Source organism: Camelina sativa, chromosome 1 (genome assembly GCF_030686135.1).
Source record: "Camelina sativa cultivar CO46 ecotype springtype chromosome 1, ASM3068613v1".
NCBI classification, from domain to species: domain Eukaryota; kingdom Viridiplantae; phylum Streptophyta; class Magnoliopsida; order Brassicales; family Brassicaceae; genus Camelina; species Camelina sativa.
In genome coordinates this window covers 20,728,388-20,753,463 of record NC_141880.1, presented here as the reverse complement: position 1 = coordinate 20,753,463, position 25,076 = coordinate 20,728,388, and the positions used below count along the sequence as shown (strand labels likewise).

Below are 25,076 nucleotides of genomic sequence, written 5' to 3'. Positions count from 1 at the left end.
ATTAGAAGGATCTCGAAGACACAATAAAGCCGTTGGAGGATAAGGTCACGGGTCGCCTCCCTTAAGGAAACCAAGTCATGTCACTATCATCCTTGGGATCTACCCACTCCTTCCTTTATGTCCCTATCAACAAGTTGTCGAGTGTAATAGAGGGTTGCCCTAGTTTCTTTCCTTGCTATTTATAGTTCTTAGCCGACATTGTAATGAATATACTAATGGAATCATATGTTTTCTCACTTCTCTCTACATAGTTCACTCAATCTCTCTCAAATTGTTCTCTTTGCTTCCGTCTAAACCCAACATGGTATCAGAGCAAGTCCTTTGATCCTTGAATCTCTAAATCTAGTCCTGTTCTTCCTTATACCCCTAAACCCTCCAAATACTACTCGCTATTCTCTCTATTCTCTTATTCACCTTACACTACTTCCATTTCAATATTCTACCTAGTTTATTCTATTTTGTCGTTTCAAATCGGTAACAATGGGTAACACCAAACCCATTGTAACCCCGGTAGTGCTCAAAGGAGCAAATTACTTGTTGTGGAAGAGAACCACAAAGACCGCACTTAGTGGCCGGGGGCTGTGGATCCATGTTGAAACGGACCAGCTTCCCAAGAAAGCTACTAAGGAAGATGGTAAAGAAGAGAAGGAAGAAGACAAGGAGGCTGATCTCGAGAAGGAAGTTAAGTGGTTCCAAGAAGATCAGACCGTGCTTGCCATTCTCCAAAACTCGCTAGACGCACCTATCCTTGAAGCCTATTCATACTGCGAGACGGCCAAGGAGTTGTGGGAGACGCTAGCGAATGTCTATGGGAACGTGACCAACCTAACCCGAGTGTTTGAAGTCAAGAAGGCAATCAATGGACTTCATCAAGAAGATTTGGAGTTCACGAAGCACTTTGGGAAGTTTAGGTCACTATGGGCCGAGCTCGAGATGCTCCGACCGAGTACAATTGATCCAGCCATCCTCAACGAGAGAAAGGAACAAGACAAGGTGTTTGGCCTCCTACTCACCCTTAACCCGGCGTTTAATGACTTAATCAAGCATATCCTCCGGGGAGACAAGCTCCCTACGCTTGAAGACGTTTGTTCCCAAGTGCAAAAGGAACAAGGTTCCCTTGGTCTCTTTAGTGGAAAGGAAGACTTGGCAACTGCAAACAAGGGCGCCTACAAACACGACGACCGGAGAGCCATGGTGTGTGACCACTGCAAAAAGAAGGGATACATGAAGGACAAGTGCTGGATTCTTCACCCTCACCTCAAGCCGGCCAAGTTCAAAGCAAACCTCTCACATGAAGGGCCAAGCGGTCAAGGTTCCGGTGCAGCAAACCAAGGCAGTGCGGCGGCTATGGCTATGGCAGCCTCGTTTGGGGATCTTGTGAGGAAGTCTGACCTGGAGGCTCTCATCAAATCCATTGCCGCGCTAAAAGATTCTGGTACCACCTTCTTTGCTTCACAGCCTAGTAAAACCCTTGTTGTTGACTCGGGTGCTTCTCACCACATGATAAGTAACCCTAGTCTTATACACAACATAAAATCGGCTGTGGGTAATGTTATTATTGCTAATGGGGATAAAATACCAGTTAAGGGTGTAGGAGACTTGAAACTATTTGATAAGGATTCAAAAGCTTTCTTTATGCCTACTTTTACCTCTAACCTCTTATCGGTTAAAAGAGCTACAACTGATTTAAACTGCTACACTATCTTTGGTCCTAACAGTGTGCATTTTCAGGATATTAAGACTGGAAAGCTTCTTGGAGGAGGAGATGCTAAGGGAGATCTATATGTCCTAGAGAAAACCTCATCAAGTCCATCTAATTTGTTTTCGCTTATATCGAACCTTAGTAGTATTTCGAGTGATGTTTGGCATGCTAGACTAGGCCATCCTCACTCTAAAGCTTTTAAATTAAGGTTGCCTAATGTTTCCTTTGATAATTCAAGTTTTGAACCTTAGCAGTAAACAGCTATCTTACTCTTTCTAGGGTCAAAATATGTAACAATCCAATGCATTTGACTAATTATAAGAGTTCGGGTTGAATTTGGAGTGTTTAGACACCAGTTATACCCATTTTGTCCCAAAACAGGCTAAAACCGAGAAAACATTGATTCTATGCAGTTAATAGCTTTGTTACTATTTCTAGGGTCAGAATGTATGACAATCCAATGCATTGGACTAATTCTAGAGAAGAGGATGAATTTGGGGTGTTTAGACAACACTAAAACCCGTTTTTTCCCAAAACAGGCTTAATTTGAGAAAACAGGCTAAAACCGAGAGAAAAGATTTTTTCGAAGCAGTAAACATCTATGTTACTCATTCTAGGGTCAAAGTATGAAACAATCCAATGCATTTGACTAATTGTAAGAGCTCGGGATGAATTTGGAGTGTTTAGATAACATTTAAACCCGCTTTATCCCAAAACAGGCAAAAACCGAGAAAACTTTGATTCGAAGCAGTAAATAGCTATGTTACTCTTTCTAGGGTCAAAATATGTAATAATCCAATGCATTCGACTGATTATAAGAGTTTGGGTTGAATTTGGAGTGTTTAGACAATACTTAAACCCGTTTTATCCCAAAACAGGCTTAAACCAAGAAAACATTGATTCAAAGCAGTTAATAGCTTTGTTACTGTTTCTAGGGTCAGACTGTGTGACAATCCAATGCATTGGACTAATTTTAAGAGATCAGGATGAATTTGGAGTGTTTAGAAAACACTTAAACGCGTTTTTTTCCCAAAACAAGCTTAATCCGAGAAAACAGGCTAAAACCGAGAGAAAAAAATTATTCGAAGCAGTAAACAGCTATTGTACTCTTCCTAGGGTCAAAATATGTGACAATCCAATTCCATTGACTAATTATAAGAGTTTGGGTTGAATTTGGAGTGTTTAGACAACACTTAAACCCGTTTTATCCCAAAACAGGCTTAAACCGAGAAAACAGGCTAAAACCGAGAGGAAACATTGATTTGAAGCAGTAAACAGCTATCTTACTCTTTCTATGGTCAAAATATGTAACAATCCAATGCATTTGACTAATTATAAGAGTTCGAGTTGAATTTGGAGTGTTTAGGGTTTAGGCCGTGAGGCCGAGCTGTGGAAGAAGAAGTTAAATATCTCACAAGGCCTTATAAGAAAGAGGCCCATAAGGAAGAAGGATCTAGAAGAAGTTAAATATCTCGCAAGGAAAGGAAGGGAAGGAAGAATCACGTATGTCCTTGGTTGGTGAAGGAAGGAAGAGTCGCTTTCACTATGCACCAACTCGAGAATGTCCCTTTCAGCTATCATTTCCTCTCTAACGGCTATATGCACTTTGAGTTCCTATATTAAGTTGTGTAATTGAGCCCCTATGTAACTAATTCAATAACACATTCAATTCAATAATAAGAGAATCACATTCCCGTTCTTCTCTCCTCCACACTTGTGGTTATGCTCGCATATTCAATGTAGAGAGCTCAAGAGATAACGGTTAGAGGCTGCCCTTAAGGCAGCCGATTCTCTTCTCAAATCTCACCTAAACTCTTCTTATTTACTGTCTTACTTAGCCTAGATTACTGATTCTTAATCCTCTTTCTCCTAAGTACACAAATCTAAGAGTTGTGTTACTAGAAGTGGATAAGTCTCAAACTAGTGCTTCTTCTTCATAGATCCGCTTACTCTCTAGTATTTGGGTTCTATCAAGCTACTTTATGAGGAGTTCATCTGATGTTCATATATTTTACCTTGTTTTCCCTTAGTTTATTCACAACTTTTGCATCTTTTGCTATCCATTTAGGCCATTATTGTGTAGCTTTAGGACTAATCATGCATTAGAGTATAGTTGCATTGCATTTGCATCTTTTCATGCATAAACAGGTGATTTTGGAGCTTAAGGAGCATGGAAGCAATCCTGAGGAGAAAACAAGAGAGTTAAGGCTGTAGAATCAAGGTCTGGAGTCCAACTCGACCGCACCACTCGAGCACCACTCGACCGTGTGCTGAGAAGGACTCGACCGAGTGGAGAATGAACGAGAGAAGCCAGCTCGACCAGCCACTCGACCGAGCACTGGTCGAGTTGACCGAGCCGTTGACTGCTTTGACTTTTTGTATTTTTAGGGCTTCCACCTCATCTCCTATAAAAAGCCCTTGTACCTGCAGCCACCAAGGAGTCCAGCTTTTTAGAGAGTCTAAAACCTAGTTTTTACCTTTTTTAGATATTATTCCTTTTGCACTTTTCTTTTATTTTAGATTTTGTACTTGTTTGAGAGAGAAAGACTAGATTCTTATATTTTGTTTGTTTCATAACTTTCAAAGTATTAAGATTTCGAGTTTTATTCCTTCATCAATATTGTAGATCTCTGTTTCATCTTTCCAATGATGCAAGTTTCATTATTTTCTGGGTTTTTGACATATTTCACCATGTGTTCTTGTGAGTAGTTTGTTTAGGACCTTGAGGATGGGTTAGGCTGGGTTGATCTTGTGGTTTGTTTGATTTGGTCAAGCTTGATTGTTGTAGATCTCTTCTAGGCTAGATGATCTTAATGCTGATCCTATATCTGAGAAGGTAGGGTTTGATTTCAAGCATCTTAGCATCACACCAATGTCTAAGGAGCATAGATAAGGCTAGATCTAGAGCTTACCATTAGGCTTGCTAAGAGATTAGAAGTCTTGTTTGGTTTGAGATGTATTGCTAAATGCCTGCTTGTGTAGATTCTTTTCTTTGTGAGAACAAGTCTAGAAATGCATAGGTTTGATTGTTTCTTGCCATGAGAGTGGATTAAACATGTCTTAGAATAGTATGTCTAGAGATCAGCTCAATGGTTGCTTGAGATTTGTTGACCAAGTTAGATAACCACAATGATTAGCTCAGCCCATGAATCCCTCCTCAAGGCCTTCTTTGTTTATTGAAATCTTAGTCTAAATAAACAACAAGCAAGCAACAGGATTAAGACTAAGATTTCAATAAACAAAGAAGGTCCTGAGGATGGATTCATGGGATGGACTAATCATTGTGGTTATCTAACTTGGTCAACAAATCTCAAGCAAACTTTGAGCTAACCTCTAGACATATTAATCTAAGACAAGTTTCTCCCACTCTCATGGTCAAGAAACAATCAAACCTATGCAATTCTAGACTTGTTCTCACACAGTAAAGAATCTACACAAGCAGGCATTAAGCAATACATCTCAAACCAAACAAGACCTCTAATCTCTTAGCAAGCCTAATGGTAAGCTCTAGATCTAGCCTTATCTATGCTTCCTAAACATTGGTGTGATGCTAAGAAGCTTGAAATCAGACTCTACCCTCTCAGATATAGAATCAGCATTAAGATCATCTACCCTAGAAGAGATCTACAACAATCAAGCTTGACCAAGTCACACAAACCACAAGATCAATCCATCCTAACCCATCCTCAAGATCCTAAGGAAACTACTCACAACAATACATGGTGATCAAAGTCAAAAACCCAGAAGATATTGAAACTTACATTATTAGAAAGATTAAACAAAGATCTTCAATATTGATGAAAGGATGAAACTCAAATTCTCAATATCTTGAAAGTTATAGAACCAACAAAATATAAGAATCTAGTCTTCTTTCATAAGGAAGTACAAGATCTTAAAAATAAAAATGCAAAAGGAATAAAACTAAAAAGGGTAAAAACTAGGTTTAGGGAATATCTAAAAAGTTGCACACTTTGGTGGCTGCAGGTACAAGGCCTTATATAGGTGAGGAGGTGGAAGCCCTAAAAATAGAAAAAGTCAAAGTAGTCAACGGCTCGGTCAACTCGACCAGTGCTCGGTCGAGTCCATGGTCGAGCTGGCTTCTCTCATGCACACTCCACTCGGTCGAGTCCATCTACCTACTCGGTCGAGTGCTTGGTCGAGTTGGACTCTGGACCTTGGTTCTTCAGCCTTAACTCTCTTGCTTTCCCTTCAAGATTGCTTCACTTCTCCTCAGGATTGTTTCCATGCTCCTTAAGCTCCAAAATCACCTGTTTATGCATGAAAAGATGCAAATGCAATGCAACTAAACTCTAATGCATGATTAGTCCTAAAGCTACACAATAATGATGAAAATGGCTAGCAAAAGATGCAAAAGATGTGAAAAAACTAAGGGAAAACATGGTAAAATATATGAACATCAACACCCCCAAACTTAGTCTTTGCTTGCCCTCAAGCAAATAAACAAGACATAAGAAGGTACATGAGGTTTGAAAGTGGGATCTCAGCTCCTAAAGCTTGCAAATAGACCATCTAGAATCAATGTCCAAGTTACTAATACTATGATGCAAGTTGAATGAGCTGGAATTAAAAATTTTAGACAAGCATTTCACAACCTTTACTTATTTAAGCCTTAGATATCCACATGCATTCAAATCAACCAATTCCTTTAACATTCATTAATCAAGAACATGAATCAATTCTATGCAATGCTTAAACTCATTTGGCTTGGTAATAAAGGGTTTTGAGACAATGATGGTCTCTTTTTTTTTTTTAGAGTGGGGCTTGTCAATATCAAGGTTCTCTCATAAAAATGGATTGAGCTTTAGAAGAATGCTAAAGGTAAGAACACCTAGACACATACAAGAATAAAGCCTTGTCTACCCAAAGGTACCCAAAGTGTTTATCCTATCAATCTAAACCCAAATGATCCTAGTGCTACCCTTTAACTTCTTCTTTTCTCTTTCACCCTTTTCTCTTTTGGTTTTCAAGTCTTCGGAGAGGTTTCTTAATTGATCTTTCTAGTGGAATGAGAATTTTTTTCTTATTGCTATGGTTCTCTTTTCTTCTTATTCTTAAGACATATAAGCTTTTTGCTAAACTTCACTTTGCTTTCTTTTCTTTTCTTTAACTAGAACCATCTTAGATAACAATTTTTACTTCCCATCCTTTCACTAGACTTTAGCTTTTGCTTAAACTCATTCCCCTCCTCAAGACTCTACCCCCTTTTTTTTTTTTTTTTGTTTTTTTTTCTCTCTCTCTTTTCTTTCTTTTCTTTTCAAAACAGCCAAGTCCCAAACCCAACAAGTGAACAACCTAGTCCTATCTAGTTTGAAAAATGCAAACTAGAACTACACAAGGTTTTACTCTTGTCAGTTCAAACCTAACACTTTCTACCAAGCTCAATCCCAAAAATAGGCCTCACACACACAAGAATAAACATGGCTTGAAAGAAGGTTTGGTTAGGGGTAGGGAAACTGATTTAAAAGTGAGATCAGCTACTTGGATCAACAAGAGTGGCAAAAGGAGAAAGATGATCCAAATAAGTATATGGTATCCATGAGTTTAAAGCAATGCATACATTGATAATTAACAGTCAATATTAGGTTCTTATAGATAGGAAATGGCATCAAATCACAACATGCTTCAATTTAGACCAAATGCAATTCAGGAATTCAAGGCTTGGTTCAATCTTATGCTTCCAACCACTCAACTAGCATCAAAGTACTATTAACTTGGGCATTGATCCTAGTCTAGTGAATTAAGCAAGCTAACAAGGAAAAACTCATCATAGATCCCTAATGCAAACAGTCCTATATGATAAACAAAATACTTAAATATGCAATGCAAACTACATGAACACTCTTTTTTTATAAAGATTTTTGCAAAAAATTTTCAAATTTTTATGGTTTTCCTATGCCTTAGATGATTATGCAAGTGCTAACATGATGATGATAAAAATTTGAAATAAGAAAACAAAACACAACATCAAATGCTATCTCAAACCCTCCCCCAAACTTAAATCACACAGTCCCTTGTGTGAAAGAAATTTGCTTGAGGATTCAAGACTTAAAACAAAACACAACATATGAAAAGTTATGGTATATACAATGGTAAGGTGATAATGTTACCTCAAGGATTGGAGAAGAAGCTGTCCACATCCTCCTGCATACTATCAAAGGTGTAGCTGGGGTCCTGCTGGTGATTGGAGGAAGGTGATTGGGGCAGCTCGACAATGCCAATCGACCGTGACTCGGTCGAGTGCATGTCCGAGTGGGGGGGTCGAGCTGGACCGCGAGTCTCCATATCTTGAGTCTGGTACTGCTGGTACTGATGGTATAGTGCTGGATCCATAAAGTATTGGGGTGGTATGGGGGGGTAACCTGGATAGCCTGGATAAGCAGCTGGAGGTGGGAAGCCAAATGGTGGTCTAGGCTGGAACTCGGTCGAGTGGCTCCAAGGTGCTCGGTCGAATGGGTGCTCGAGTGACCCGGTCGAGTGCCTCGAAAACTGTTGTTCTTGGGTACTTGAGCTCCTCTTCCTCTGATTTGGCTCATACATTGAAGCCCTAGCTGGTTCCACAGGGTTTGCAACTCTTGAAAGTGCTCTAGTTGAGCCACTCCTCCTCAAAGGGCTTGATGGAGTTGGTGAAGAGTTTCCACTCTTCAAGTCAGCAACTTCCTTCTTCAGGCCTCTAATGGACTTAGCCATGTTGGTCACCTTCTTCTTGAGCTTGTCAAACCTCTTCCCATGCCATTTGTTCCACTTTTGCAGCAATGTCAACCTCTTGCTATGCTCTCTCACTCCTCTACTATCCCTTGGATTGGGCTCATAGTTCTCAAAGTAGAACTGCTCCTCTCCATCACCCATCTCTACATCTCCAGCTGCATCAACTCTAGGCTGTACTACTCCATCAAATAAGTACTCATCAGCTGGCCAAAAATCAATGTTGGCTCCTTCTTGAATGGTAGTGAGCTCTTTGTTTGGTAGGATCACTTGTTTCTTCCCAACTGTTGGCAGCTCAAAGTTAAAGATATGGTTTCCTTGATGCATCTCCTTGGCTAGGATGAGTGTAGAGGTTAGGTAGCTGGAATCAATCCATCTTGGTGAGACCCCTTCTCCTCTAAGTGGAATGTTAGCAGCTTGAAGAATTGGAGTAATGATGCCTCCAATGGTAAGTGCTCCTCTTGAACCCTTGTTCTCAAGCTTGCCTACCCAACTTCTCAAATATATCATATGGTCTATCAGCACCATTGCAAGATCATTCTCCACAGTGCTACCAAGGATGATGGTTCCATTCCTTCTCAATCATCTTTAGCTCTCCCTCATTGATGTTTCCAGTTTCCTTCCTAGCAAAGAAGGTGTTGGCAAGAGCTTTGTGGTAGTACCTCAAGACTGGGCTCCTAATCCTTGAGCTCTTGGAGTTGGAGGATGAGTAGAGCTTGTTATCCCCAATGGTTTCCCACACAGCATACAGTTCTTCTCTCGGAACCATCAAGCTCCTATTGCTCCCAACCTCAAAACCAAACACATCAGCCAGGTTCTTCATTGAGAGCTCATGCTTCTTCCCTTTGATTGTGAAAGAAATGTGACCAGCTCCTACTACAGCATCCTTCCTCACATATGTGTGCAGCTTGACAGTGGCTAGGAACTCACAGCTTTCCTCTCTATACCCCTCCATACAAAGCCCCATGAACTTGGTAAGGCTGCTCTTCTCAAAGAGACACTCCACATCTTCATCAATGGCAAGCTTCTCCATGGTCTCCTTATGTGGATATCTGGTTCCCAAGAACTCCATCCTCATGAACGCATCATAAAGCTGCTTCTTTGACAATCCACAAGACTCAGCTTCTCCATCATCCATTAGTTCTTTTTCCTCACTTTCTTCTTCCTCACTCTCACTTTCACTCCCCTCTTGTTCAACCTCAACAGCTGGCCTCTTTCCTTTGGCCCTTGCTCTCCTCATAAACTCACTGAGTGTTGGCTCCCTTTCCTCCTCTGATTCAGTTCTTTCAGGATCTTCCTCAACAGCTGGGTTTCTGGAACTCGCACGCTGGCTCGGTCGGTCACTCGGACGGCCACTCGGTCGAGTGCATGCTCGAGTGGGACGTCGAGTGGACCTTCCAGCATCCTCTCTTGATTCTAAATCAACATCATGACGACCCTTAGAGATTGCAGCTGCTTGCTTGGACTTCTTAGTGATCTTGGAAGACATTTTTGAACAAAAACTGAGAGGAATAAACTCAAAGCTTAAAGTTAATAGGTTAGTGACCCAAAAACTAGAAAGAACTAAGCTTTGAGCAAAAGATGAACTTGAGAGAGACTTTAAAGCTTGAATTTAGATATTTTGAGCAAATGAGAGAGTGTGAGAGGTATGATCTCATGCTAGGAGTATATAAAGAAGCTAAGGGGACAAGGAGACAAGGGTGGAGCGTCCATACCATTCAAATTTGAAATGGGAATCTTTGACCTGCTTCTTGGCTACCACTCGACCCCACACTCAACCAGCACGTGGTCGAGCTCCTTGACCAATTTGAAATTTCAAATTTTTTCTTCCTTTTCTCCCTCCACTCGATCGTTCTAGAAGCTTTGGAAACCAAATGGGCCTTAATCCTTACCCAGCTCGATCGTGTACCTCTCGTGGCCTGGTCGAGTGGGCTTGCGAACCTCCTTGCCCAAGTCCAAATCTCTTCTTACCCAACTACATTCTTAATAAAAAGCCTGTCCAACAAAAACATAAAAGAAAGCACATCAAAACTACTAACAAATTAAACCATATTTACAAAGGATACCTTAGGGACTTCCTCCTTAGTGAGCTTGTTTAAAGTCACTAAGCTTGACTTTGATTTCCTTCTTAGACTTGATCTAGATACCAAGGAGGTGATGAAATCCTCCCTGGAACCTCTTGGTCACTGTGAAGTTGATCCTTGATCACCTCACCCTTAGCACACAAACCATATTGCTTCTTGATTTTGAGCCTTGGTCTTGCTTTCCTCAAAGACCTCTTGTTCAGCTTTACTTGAAGATCCTCAACCATACTAGTCAACTCTTGAACTGACCTCTTAAGCTTTTCCACATAATCCTCTTGAAGTGGGAGCTCAGCTTTTGGAGTTGCCTTATCACTTAACCCTTCTTGACCACCTTTGTCCTTGATAGTAAAAGGCTGGTCATCAATGGTGGGAAGGTTGGTTGGATTGTAGATATTGAACTTCATAACTACATCTTCAGCAATGTTCAAGGTCACAAGACCTTCCTTGACATCAATAACTGCTCCAACAGTAGCTAAGAATGGCCTCCCTAGTAAGATTGGATCTTCAGGCTCCTTGTCCATCTCTATCACCACAAAGTCAGTGTGGATCCTTGCTCTTCCTATCTTGATTGGGACATTCTCTAACCTGCCAACTACCTCTCTATTTGTCCCATCAGCTAGGCACACATGGAGTCTAGTAGATTTGAAGTCAGTTCTCCCAAGCTTTTGAGCTATGGAATATGGCATGACATTTGTTGAAGCTCCCAAATCACAAATGCATTGATTGTAGTGGAGGTAACTGATTGTGCAAGGCAAGTAGAATGGCCCTGGATCCTTAAGCTTGATTGGAATGATAACTCCTCCAAGGTCCTCAAGATCCTTCTCATCTTGAGCTTCAGCCTTCTTCTTTGACAAATCAAGCAAAAAGTCTTTGTAGAGAGGATATGGATCATACTGTTCCAAAGCAGGTCCTCTCTCCTCTTCCAGGTAAGCAATGGTGATTTCTTGTATAGCCAACACTTCTTCTTTTTTCTCAACCACAGCTTCTTCCTTCAAAACCCTCTCTTCTTCTTGTTGCCTAGCCATCATCTCCTTTCTCTCAATGATTTCCCTAAGCTCCTTAATCTTTTGTGCTTTGAAACATCCTGGGAAAGGTAGTGGAGGCTTGTAGGCAGGAGGAATGTATTTGGCAGGTTTGTCAGCCTCGGACTGTCCAGCTCGATCGACCACTCGAGCACGCACTCGGTCGAGTGGCTGCTCGAGTCCATGGTCGAGCTCAGGTGCGAGCTCCAATTGCTTGTTACAAACATCACTTGGGGCTTCAGTAACTAATGAATTCCCCCAAACTTGAACTGCACTGTCCTCAGTGGCTTCTTCCTCATGAACTTGAATGGCTTTGGCTGTGAACTCCCTTGGATTTTGGACAGCTTTTCCAGGGAGTTGGTTGGGTTTTGGAGCTGAAGAAGAGGCTATGTTACTCTCCATGTACTTAACTCTGGAATTCAGACCCTCAAACTTCATATTCAGATCATTGTATTGAGATGTGAGCCTTTGGTTTAGCTCAGCAAACTGTTTGGCTTCCTCTATCTTCCCTTGTGTTTGACCAATCAACAGCTGTTGTACCATGGCTCTAAGGTCTTGTTCCTGGCCTTGGTTAGTCTGAAACCCTGGTGGGGGACACAACTGGGGCTGGAACACCTGTTGCTGTTGTTTGGGGACATAGGTTTGGTGCTGTTGAGGCTGTTGAGGAAGGTAGACTTGATCTTGTGGGTTGGCCACATTTGTGCTCCTATAGGACAAATTATTGTTCCTAAACCCTCCTTGGTTATAACCCTTGAAACCTCCTTGGTTTTGCATATAGCATAACTCAGCAAACTCATTCTCTCCCTCTTGAACTGGAGGCTCCTCTTCACTAACAAAGTGAATAGACTTTTGCTGACTTAGCAATATCAAGCTTTTCATTCACCATTTTCAGATCCCTCTTGTACTTGTCTTCTTGATCAGTTGATGATGACCTTATGGTTCTGTCATAGTCCTCATTGTAGTTCCCATCAGACTGTGCAAGGTTCTCTACTAACTCCCAGCCTTCTTCCACATTCTTATTGAGGAAGTTTCCATTGGAGGCTGTATCAAGAAGCATTCTGAACTTGGGAAGCACTCCTCTATACAATGTGCTCAACAAAGACTCCACACTGAAACCATGATGAGGACATTGAGTTTGGTATCCCTTGAATCTCTCCCAAGCTTCACAAAAGCTTTCATTACTCCTTTGAGCAAATCCAGAGATCTCATTCCTTAGTCTTGTTGTCCTAGCATTGGAGAAAAACTTGGCCAAGAAAGCCTTCTTGCATGCATCCCAAATAGTGATTGCACCAGTAGGGAGAGTCTTTTCCCATAAATGAGCCTTGTCCCCAAGTGAGAAAGGGAACAACCTCAGCTTGAAACCATCTTCACTTACTCCATTGATCTTGGTAAGACCACAGATTCTGTCAAACTCATCAAGATGATCTAGTGGATCCTCCATAGGCAATCCATGGAATTTATTGGCCTGAATCATTGAGATCAATCCACTCTTGATCTCAAAGTTGTTGTTGGCAACAGTTGGTGGCACAATGCCAGCTCTTTGGTTGTGAGTGTTGGGTGCATCTCCAGCACCAATGTTCCTTGGTCTCTGAACCTGATCCTGTTGATCCATAGCTACTATAACCTCTTTTTGTTGCTGAACAACTCTCCTTTGCTTAGCTCCTAAACTCTTGGTCTTGTTGTTGATGTTGTCAATAGGCCTAAGAAGATTGTCCTTTCCTTTAGACCTTGTGTGCATTAACAGACACAAACGATTTTGGCTAGGCAAGCGACTGAGTACAGGCTCAAGTAGGAGGTCAAGTCGACTGGAAAATGATGGTTATAGAGATCCGGCTTCTGGCTCGAGCAGGTGCTCGATCACGACACGGTCGAGTGGTGGTCGAGTGACTGGTCGAGTGGTACCTGAAATGGAACTTCAACCCAGAAACAGAAGATTCGAGTACAGCAACCTCACAAGCGTATAAAAGAACTTAATCTTAGACTAATATGGATCCTAAATGTCACAAAAACACACTCAAATGGGCAACGGCGCCAAATTGAAACAAGTTTATATTGTGGTGTGAATGATGATGTATGCAATGGTGAGATATGAATGGAATGATGGATGGGTGTTTGAATTCCCCTTATGCTATTCCAGTACAAGAGGTATCAATCCTAAATGAGTGTTTGTGAACAATTAAGATATGCATATGAATCTAAGTTAAGACAAATGTAAAGATTGTTTGTCACTAACAATCCTAGGAAGAAAATGTAAAATGCAGAAAATAAACTACAAGAACTAACAACTAGATGCAAATGAAACTGAATGATTGAAACAGTGATAAAGCAAGAACAGAAACAGAGACTACTACTAATGAACTAATGCAAGATAATTAATGAACTGAAAACTAAATGTATGCAACTGGAATGAAACAGGAATGAAACAAGACAAGCACAAATCATAGACACAGAGTTCTGGGGATGAACTCGAGCAGCACTCGACCTAGTGTAGGTCGAGTGGGTGGTCGAGCTAGACTAGACGCAGAAACAGAGCAATGCAATAAAAACAGAGTAATGCTAAATCCAATCAAACAACAAGCAAGCAACAGGATTAAGACTAAGATTTCAATAAACAAAGAAGGTCCTGAGGATGGATTCATGGGATGGACTAATCATTGTGGTTATCTAACTTGGTCAACAAATCTCAAGCAAACTTTGAGCTAGCCTCTAGACATATTAATCTAAGACAAGTTTCTCCCACTCTCATGGTCAAGAAACAATCAAACCTATGCAATTCTAGACTTGTTCTCACACAGTAAAGAATCTACACAAGCAGGCATTAAGCAATACATCTCAAACCAAACAAGACCTCTAATCTCTTAGCAAGCCTAATGGTAAGCTCTAAATCTAGCCTTATCTATGCTTCCTAAACATTGGTGTGATGCTAAGAAGCTTGAAATCAGACTCTACCCTCTCAGATATAGAATCAGCATTAAGATCATCTACCCTAGAAGAGATCTACAACAATCAAGCTTGACCAAGTCACACAAACCACAAGATCAATCCATCCTAACCCATCCTCAAGATCCTAAGGAAACTACTCACAACAATACATGGTGATCAAAGTCAAAAACCCAGAAGATATTGAAACTTGCATTATTAGAAAGATTAAACAAAGATCTTCAATATTGATGAAAGGATGAAACTCAAATTCTCAATATCTTGAAAGTTATAGAACCAACAAAATATAAGAATCTAGTCTTCTTTCATAAGGAAGTACAAGATCTTAAAAATAAAAATGCAAAAGGAATAAAACTAAAAAAGGTAAAAACTAGGTTTAGGGAATATCTAAAAAGTTGCACACTTTGGTGGCTGCAGGTACAAGGCCTTATATAGGTGAGGAGGTGGAAGCCCTAAAAATAGAAAAAGTCAAAGTAGTCAACGGCTCGGTCAACTCGACCAGTGCTCGGTCAAGTCCATGGTCGAGCTGGCTTCTCTCGTGCACACTCCACTCGGTCGAGTCCATCTACCCACTCGGTCGAGTGCTTGGTCGAGTTGGACTCTGGACCTTGGTTCTTCAGCCTTAGCTCTCTTGCTTTCCCTTCAAGATTGCTTCACTTCTCCTCAGGATTGTTTCCATGCTCCTTAAGCTCCAAAATCACCTGTTTATGCATGAAAAGATGCAAATGCAATGCAACTAAACTCTAATGCATGATTAGTCCTAAAGCTACACAATAATGATGAAAATGGCTAGCAAAAGATGCAAAAGATGTGAATAAACTAAGGGAAAACATGGTAAAATATATGAACATCAAGTACCTCTCGTGGGTAGGTCGAGTGGGCTTGCGAGTCTCCTTCTCCAAGTCTAATTCCCTCCTTACCCAACTACATTCTCACCTAAAGGCCTGTCCAACACAAACAAAAAAAGAAAACACATCAAAACTACAAGGAAAATAAACCATATTTACAAAGGATACCTTAGGGACATCCTCCCTAGTGAGCTTGTTTAAAGTCACTAAGTTTGACTTTGGTGTCCTTTTTAGACTTGGTTTAGATACCAAGGAGGTGATGAAATCCTCCCTGGAACCTCTTGATCACTGTGAAGTTGATCCTTGATCACCTCACCCTTAACACACGAACCATGTTTCTTCTTGATTTTGAGCCTTGGTCTTGCCTTCCTTAAGGACCTCTTGTTCAGCTTAACTTGAAGATCCTCAACCATACTAGTCAACTCTTGAACTGACCTCTTAAGCTTTTCCACAGAATCATCTTGAAAGGAGAGCTTAGCCTTTGGAGTTGCTTCACCACTTGAACCTTCTTGACCTCCTTTGTCCTTGATAGTAAAAGGTTGATCATCAATGGTAGGAAGGTTGGTTGGGTTATAGATGTTAAACTTCATGGCTATATCTTCAGCAATGTTCAAGGTCACAAGACCCTCTTTGACATCAATAACTGCTCCAACAGTGGCTAGGAATGGCCTTCCAAGAATGATTGGATCTTCAGGTTCCTTGTCCATCTCCAACACCACAAAATCAGTGTGAACCCTTGCCTTTCCTATCTTGACTGGGACATTTTCCAACCTTCCAACTATCTCCTTGTTTGACCCATCAGCTAAACATATATGAAGGTTGGTGGACTTGAAATCAGTTCTCCCAAGCTTTTGTGCTATGGAGTATGGCATCACACTTGTTGAAGCTCCCAAATCACAAAGGCATTGGTTGTAGTGAAGATAGCTAAGTGTGCAAGGCAGATAGAATGGACCTGGATCCTTAAGCTTGATTGGAATGATAACTCCTCCAAGGTCCTCAAGATCCTTCTCATCTTGAGCTTCAGCCTTCTTCTTTGACAAATCAAGCAAAAAGTCTTTGTAGAGAGGATATGGATCATACTGTTCCAAGGCAGGTCCTCTCTCTTCTTCTTGGTAAGCAATGGTGATCTCTTGTATGGCCAACACTTCCTCAACCACAGCTTCTTCAATCACAACCACTTCCTTCAAAGCCTTCTCTTCCTCTTGTTGCTTAGCCATCATCTCCTTTCTCTCAATGATTTCCCTAAGCTCCTTAATCTTTTGTGCTTTGAAACGTCCTGGGAATGGAAGAGGTGGCTTGTAAGCAGGAGGAGTGTACTTAGCAGGCTTGACAGCTTCTGAGTCTGCAACTCGATCGACCACTCGAGCATGCACTCAATCGAGTGGCTGTTCGAGTACTTGGTCGAGTGCAATAACGGACTCCAGTTGCTTTGCACAAACGTCACTTGGGGCTTCAGTAACTAATTAATTCCCCCAAACTTGGACTACACTGTCCTCAGTGACCTCCTCATGAGAGATATGAATGACTTTTGCAGTGAACTCCCTTGGATTTTGAACAGCTTTTCCAGGGAGTTGGTTGGGTTTAGGAGCTGAAGTAGAGGCAATGTTACTCTCCATATACTTCATTCTGGAGTTGAGACCTTCAAACTTCATGTTCAGATCATTGTACTGTGATGTGAGCCTTTGATTCAACTCAGCAAACTGCTTGGCTTCCTCAATCTTGCCTTGTGTTTGCCCAATCAACAATTGTTGCATCATTGCTCTTAAGTCTTGTTCCTGGCCCTGGTTAGTCTGAAACCCTGGTGGGGGACACAATTGGGGCTGGAACACTTGGTGTTGTTGCTTGGGGATGTAGTTTTGTTGCTGTTGAGGTTGTTGAGGTGGATAGACTTGGTCTTGAGGGTTGGCCACATTGGTGCTCCTATAAGAGAGATTGTTGTTCTTGAAACCTCCTTGGTTGTAGCCTTTGAATCCTCCCTGGTTTTGCATGTAGCACAACTCAGCAAAGTCAGGCTCCCCCTCTTGAACTAGAGCTTCCTCTTCACCAATGAAGTGAATGGACTTGGATTGGCTGAGGAAGATCTTGTCAAGCTTCTCATTGACCATCTTCAAATCCTTTTTATACTTGTCCTCTTGATCAGTTGAGGAGCTCCTTATGGTCATATCATAGTCCTCATTATAATTGCCATCAGATTGAGCAAGATTCTCAACTAATTCCCATCCTTCTTCCACATTCTTGTTGAGGAAATTGCCATTAGAGGCTGTGTCAAGAAGCATTCTTATCTTGGGAAGCACTCCTCTATACAAGGTGCTTAGAAGTGACTCATTGCTGAAGCCATGGTGAGGACACTGAGTTTGGAATCCTTTAAACCTCTCCCAAGCTTCACAAAAGCTCTCATTATTCCTTTGAGCAAACCCAGAAATCTCATTCCTCAGCCTAGCAGTCCTTGCATTGGAGAAGAACTTGGCCAGAAAAGCTTTCTTGCATGCATCCCATGTGGTGATAGCTCCAGTAGGTAGAGTCTTCTCCCAAAGGTGAGCTTTGTCTCCAAGAGAAAATGGGAAGAGCCTTAATTTGAATCCATCTTCACTCACTCCATTGATCTTTGTGAGGCCACATATTCTGTCAAACTCATCAAGGTGATCTAGTGGATCCTCCATTGGCAACCCATGAAACTTGTTTGCTTGTATCATTGAGATCAATCCACTCTTGATCTCAAAGTTATTGTTGGCTACTGAAGGTGGCACAATTCCAGCCCTTTGGTTGTGGGTATTGGGTGCATCTCCTGCACCAATGTGCCTTGGTCTTTGCTCATGGATAGCTTGTTGCTCCATGATGTCTTGACCTTGTTGTTGTTGAACTACTCTTCCTTGCTTATGTCTCAAACCCTTTTGTAGCCTGTGGATGTTGTCAATAGGCTGTTGAAGACTATCTTTGCCTTTTGACCTTGTGTGCATCAACAAACTCTACTACAGACTCGAACATGTACACGGTCGAGCGTAGGCTCGAGTGGGTGGTCGAGTCGACTGGGAAGTAATGGCTATTTAGGTCCGGCTTTTGGCTCGATCAAGTGCTCGATCACAGCTCGGTCGAGTGGTGGTCGAGTAGGTGGTCGAGTGGGTACCTGAAACACAAAACAGCCAAGCAAAGGAAGATTCCAGTTAAGTAACTTCACAAGTGTTTAAAACGAACTTAATCTTAGACTAATAATGATCCTAAATGTCACAAAACACACTCAAATGGGCAACGGCGCCAAATTGAAACTGACTTTCTTTGTGGTGTATGAATGAATGATGTATGGAATGATGATGTATGGAATGAATTGAAGTCAGGGTGTTTCAATTCCCCTTATGCAGTTGCAGTATAAGAGGTGTCAATCCTATCTGAGTGATTGTGAACAATTAAGATGTGCATATGAGTCTAAGTCAAGCCAATTGTAAAGATTGTTTGTCACTAACAATCCTAAAATGAGATAAGAAATGCAGAAAGTAAAAACAACTAGAACAAGATACTAAATGCAAACAGAAAAGACAAATTAAAGCTATAATGAAACTAGAACAGAGATAGACACTATGCTAATGAACTAATGCAAGACAAGTAATGAATAGGAAACTACGTGAATGCAATGGAAATGAAACAGGAATGAAACAAGACAATCACAAATCAAAAACACAAGTTCTGGGGATGAACTCTAGCAGCACTCGACCGAGTGTAGGTCGAGTACGTGGTCGAGCTAGACTTAAACGTGAAAACAGAGCAACACAAGAAAAACAGAGCAATGCTAAAACTATCAAACAACAAGCAAGCAATGATATTTAGACTAAGATTTCAATAAACAAAGAAGGCCTTGAGGAGGGATTCATGGGCTGAGCTAATCATTGTGGTTATCTAACTTGGTCAACAAATCTCAAGCAAACATTGAGCTGATCTCTAGACATACTATTCTAAGACATGTTTAATCCACTCTCATGGCAAGAAACATTCAAACCTATGCATTTCTAGACTTGTTCTCACAAAGAAAAGAATCTACACAAGCAGGCATTAAGCAATACATCTCAAACCAAACAAGACTTCTAATCTCTTAGCAAGCCTAATGGTAAGCTCTAGATCTAGCCTTATCTATGCTCCTTAGACATTGGTGTGATGCTAAGATGCTTGAAATCAAACCCTACCTTCTCAGATATAGGATCAGCATTAAGATCATCTAGCCTAGAAGAGATCTACAACAATCAAGCTTGACCAAATCAAACAGACCACAAGATCAACCCAGCCTAACCCATCCTCAAGGTCCTAAACAAACTACTCACAAGAACACATGGTGAAATATGTCAAAAACCCAGAAAATAATGAAACTTGCATCATTGGAAAGATGAAACAGAGATCTACAATATTGATGAAGGAATAAAACTCGAAATCTTAATACTTTGAAAGTTATGAAACAAACAAAATATAAGAATATAGTCTTTCTCTCTCAAACAAGTACAAAATCTAAAATAAAAGAAAAGTGCCAAAGGAATAATATCTAAAAAAGGTAAAAACTAGGTTTTAGACTCTCTAAAAAGCTGGACTCCTTGGTGGCTGCAAGTACAAGGGCTTTTTATAGGAGATGAGGTGGAAGCCCTAAAAATACAAAAAGTCAAAGCAGTCAACGGCTCGGTCAACTCGACCAGTGCTCGGTCGAGTGGCTGGTCGAGCTGGCTTCTCTCGTGCATTCTCCACTCGGTCGAGTCCTTCTCAGCACACGGTCAAGTGGTGGTCGAGTGGTGCGGTCGAGTTGGACTCCGGACCTTGATTCTACAGCCTTAACTCTCTTGTTTTCTCCTCAGGATTGCTTCCATGCTCCTTAAGCTCCAAAATCACCTGTTTATGCATGAAAAGATGCAAATGCAATGCAACTATACTCTAATGCATGATTAGTCCTAAAGCTACACAATAATGGCCTAAATGGATAGCAAAAGATGCAAAAGTTGTGAATAAACTAAGGGAAAACAAGGTAAAATATATGAACATCAGTCGCACTTTAAAATTTTCTTTGATATTCCTCATAGCATACACTTATACTTTCTTCTTTATCACTTGTTAAAGGGTAAAGGAGACTATGAGAGCCTCAAAGAGATTCGAAAAGTGCAAGATTGGAGATCATCAGAAGTGTGTTAAAGGCAAGACGGGCTAAGAAAGTGTAGCGGTTCAAAGACCTGAAGAGAAGAGAGCTGGTTCTTTACAAACCAAGATCATTGCGACATCAAGGATAGTGAAGGCTATACTCTTTTTCCCTTAAAAAAGTTTTATCCCAAGTGGTTTTCTTTGTTAAGGTTTTTTAATGAGGTAGTCGACACGAGTCCACGCTTGATCTTTGGTCGTCATGGTGTCCCGACGATCAAGCGTGCGGGGGAGTATTAGAATATAAGAAGGAAAAGAGAGAGAGGCCGGTAAGGCCGAGCTGTGGAAGAAGAAGAGAAGCGGCCGGTAAGGCCGTGAGGCCGAGCTGTGGAAGAAGAAGTTAAATATCTCACAAGGCCTTATAAGAAAGAGGCCCATAAGGAAGAAAGATCTAGAAGAAGTTAAATATCTCGCAAGGAAAGGAAGGGAAGGAAGAATCACGTGTGTCCTTGGTTGGTGAAGGAAGGAAGAGTCGCTTTCACTATGCACCAACTCGAGAATGTCCCTTTCAGCTATCATTTCCTCTCCAACGGCTATATGCACTTTGAGTTCCTATATTAAGCTGTGTAATTGAGCCCCTATGTAACTAATTCAATAACACATTCAATTCAATAATTATAGAATCACATTCCCGTTCTTCTCTCCTCCACACTTGTGGTTATGCTCGCATATTCAATCTAGAGAGCTCAAGAGATAACGGTTAGAGGCTGCCCTTAAGGCAGCCGATTCTCTTCTCAAATCCTCTTTCTCCTAAGTACACAAATCTAAGTGTTGTGTTACTAGAAGTGGATAAGTCTCAAACTAGTGCTTCTTCTTCATAGATCCGCTTACTCTCTAGTATTTGGGTTCTATCAAGCTACTTTATGAGGAGTTCATCACAAGCTGATGACCTCTTCTTCCCCTTGAGATCGAGTTAGTTTGTTGTGGGTTTAAGGAGACTTAACCGTTGGGGTTTTGTTCTCCCTTGTCAAGAGCTTTCTCTCTTGAAATCCCAATAGTTAATAGCTTTGTTACTGTTTCTAGGGTCAGACTGTGTGACAATCCAATGCATTGGACTAATTTTAAGAGATCGGGATGAATTTGGAGTCTTTAGAAAACACTTAAACGCGTTTTTTTCCCAAAACAGGCTTAATGCGAGAAAACAGGCTAAGACCGAGAGAAAAAATTTATTCGAAGCAGCAAACAGCTATGGTAATCTTCCTAGGGTCAAAATATGTAACAATCCAATTCCATTGAGTAATTATAAGACTTTGGGTTGAATTTGGAGTGTTTAGACAACACTTAAACCCGTTTTATCCTAAAACAGGCTTAAACCGAGAAAACAGGCTAAAATCGAGAGGAAACATTGATTTGAAGCAGTAAACAGCTATCTTACTCTTTCTAGGGTCAAAATATGTAACAATCTAATGCATTTGACTAATTATAAGAGTTCGGGTTGAATTTGGAGTGTTTAGACACCAGTTATACCCATTTTGTCCCAAAACAGGCTAAAACCGAGAAAACATTGATTCTATGCAGTTAATAGCTTTGTTACTATTTCTAGGGTCAGAATGTATGACAATCCAATGCATTGTACTAATTCTAGAGAACAGGATGAATTTGGGGTGTTTAGACAACACTAAAACCCGTTTTTTCCCAAAAGAGGCTTAATCCGAGAAAACAGGCTAAAACCGAGAGAAAAGATTTTTTCGAAGTAGTAAACATCTATGTTACTCTTTCTAGGGTCAAAATATGTAACAATCCAATGCATTTGACTAATTGTAAAAGATCGGGATGAATTTGGAGTGTTTAGATAACACTTAAACCCGCTTTATCCCAAAACAGGCAAAAACCGAGAAAAATTTGATTCGAAGCAGTAAATAGCTATGTTACTCCTTCTAGGGTCAAAATATATAACAATCCAATGCATTCGACTAATTATAAGAGTTTGGGTTGAATTTGGAGTGTTTAGACAACACTTAAACCCGTTTTATCCCAAAACAGGCTTAAACCAAGTAAACATTGATTCAAAGCAGTTAATAGCTTTGTTACTGTTTCTAGGGTCAGACTGTGTGACAATATAATGCATTGGACTAATTTTAAGAGACCAGGATGAATTTGGAGTGTTTAGAAAACACTTAAACGCGTTTTTTTCCCAAAACATGCTTAATCCGAGAAAACAGGCTAAAACCGAGAGAAAAAAATTATTCGAAGCAGTAAAAAGCTATGGTACTCTTCCAAGGGTCAAAATATGTAACAATCCAATTCCATTGACTAATTATAAGAGTTTAGGTTGAATTTGGAGTGTTTTAGACAACACTTAAACCCGTTTTATCCCAAAATAGGCTTAAACCGAGAAAACAGGCTAAAACCGAGAGGAAACATTGATTTGAAGCAGTAAACAGCTATCTTACTCTTCCTAGGGTCAAAATATGTAACAATCTAATGCATTTGACTAATTATAAGAGTTCGGGTTGAATTTGGAGTGTTTAGACACCAGTTATACCCATTTTGTCCCAAAACAGGCTAAAACCGAGAAAACATTGATTCTATGCAGTTAATAGCTTTGTTACTATATCTAGGTTCAGAATGTATGACAATCCAATGCATTGGACTAATTCTAGAGAACGAGATGAATTTGGGGTGTTTAGACAACACTAAAACCCGTTTTTTCCCAAAACAGGCTTAATCCGAGAAAACAGGCTAAAACCGAGAGAAAAGATTTTTTCGAAGCAGTAAACATCTATGTTACTCTTTCTAGGGTCAAAGTATGTAACAATCCAATGCATTTGACTAATTGTAAGAGTTCGGGATGAATTTGGAGTGTTTAGATAACACTCAAACCCGCTTCATCCCAAAAACAGGCAAAAACCGAGAAAACTTTGATTCGAAGCAGTAAATAGCTATGTTACTCTTTCTAGGGTCAAAATATGTAACAATCCAATGCATTCGAAAAATTATAAGAGTTTGGGTTGAATTTGGAGTGTTTAAACAATACTTAAACCCGTTTTATCCCAAAACAGGCTTAAACCAAGAAAACATTGATTCAAAGCAGTTAATAGCTTTGTTACTGTTTCTATGGGCAGACTGTGTGACAATCCAATGCATTGGACTAATTTTAAGAGATCAGGATGAATTTGGAGTGTTTAGAAAACACTTAAACGCGTTTTTTTCCCAAAACAGGCTTAATCCGAGAAAACAGGCTAAAACCGAGAGAGAAAATTTATTCGAAGCAGTAAACAGCTATGGTACTCTTCCTAGGGTCAAAATATGTAACAATCCAATTCCATTGAATAATTATAAGAGTTTGGGTTGAATTTGGAGTGTTTAGACAACACTTAAACCCGTTTTATCCTAAAACAGCCTTAAACCGAGAAAACAGGCTAAAACCGAGAGGAAACATTGATTTGAAGCAGTAAACAGCTATCTTACTCTTTCTAGGGTCAAAATATGTAACAATCCAATGCATTTGACTAATTATAATAGTTCGGGGTATAATTTGGAGTGTTTAGACACCAGTTATACCCATTTTGTCCCAAAACAAGCTAAAACCGAGAAAACATTGATTCTAAGCAGTTAATAGCTTTGTTACTATTTCTAGGGTCAGAATGTGTGACAATCCAATGCATTGGACTAGTTTTAAGAGATCGGGATGAATTTGGAGTGTTTAGAAGACACTTAAACCCGTTTTTTCCCAAAATAGGCCTAATCCGAGAAAACAGGGTAAAACCGAGAGAAAAAATTTATTCGAAGCAGTAAACAGCTATGGTACTCTTCCTTGGGTAAAATACGTAACAGTCCAATTCCATGGACTAATTATAAGAGTTTGGTTTGAATTTGGAGTGTTTAGACAATACTTAAACCCGTTTTTTTCCAAAACAAGCTTAATCCAAGAAAACAGGCTAAAACCGAGAGAAACATTTATTAGAAGCAGTAAACAGGTATGTTACTCTTTCTAGGGTCAAAATATGTAACAATCCAATGCATTTGACTAATTGTAAGAGATCGGGCTGAATTTGGAGTGTTTAGATAACACTTAAACCCGCTTTATCCTAAAACAGGCAAAAACCGAGAAAACTTTTATTCGAAGCAGTATGAAACTGACTATTTTTGTAGGTGGTGAATGATGTATGGAATGATGACTTATGAATGAATGGATGTCAGGGTGTTTCAATTCCCCTTATGCAATTGTAGTATAAGAGGTGTCAATCCAATCTGAGTGTTTGTGAACAATCAAGATGTGCATATGAGTCTAAGTCAAGCCAGATGTAAAGGTTGTTTGTCACTAACAATCCTATGATGAAATGGAAAGTGCAGAAAGTAAAACTACAAGAACTAGGAGCTAAATGCAAATGGAACAGAGTGATTATTACAAACAGAAATAGAAACTATGGAAATGCAAGAATTGAACAAATGCAAGGTAAGTAATGAACAGGATACTAAATGAATGCAACAGAAATGCAACTAGGGTGAAACAGGACACACACAAATCATAAACACAAGTTCTTGGTTGGAACTCGAGCAAGCACTCGATCGAGTGCTGATCGAGTGCAGGGTCGAGCTGGACAAATACGCAAAACAGAGCAACACAAGAAAAACAGAGCAATACCAAAACGAA

General features: G+C 40.3%; 1 protein-coding gene and 2 non-coding genes across 3 annotated transcripts; all 3 read left to right on the top strand.

Moving 5' to 3' along the window:
* Nucleotides 1–480: 480 nt before the first annotated feature.
* On the top strand, nt 481–1,613 carry LOC147950165 (uncharacterized). Its single transcript, XM_087512317.1, has 3 exons — nt 481–510; nt 607–1,486; nt 1,588–1,613. Exons 1-3 carry the CDS (start codon nt 481–483, stop codon nt 1,611–1,613), a joined length of 936 nt encoding a protein of 311 aa, XP_087368443.1.
* Nucleotides 1,614–12,643: 11,030 nt separating this feature from the next.
* On the top strand, nt 12,644–12,750 carry LOC147950164 (small nucleolar RNA R71). The gene has a single exon (XR_015565716.1). It is a non-coding gene; the product is annotated as a small nucleolar RNA R71 (small nucleolar RNA).
* Nucleotides 12,751–17,650: 4,900 nt separating this feature from the next.
* On the top strand, nt 17,651–17,757 carry LOC147950163 (small nucleolar RNA R71). The gene has a single exon (XR_015565100.1). It is a non-coding gene; the product is annotated as a small nucleolar RNA R71 (small nucleolar RNA).
* The last annotated feature ends 7,319 nt before the right edge of the window (nt 17,758–25,076 follow it).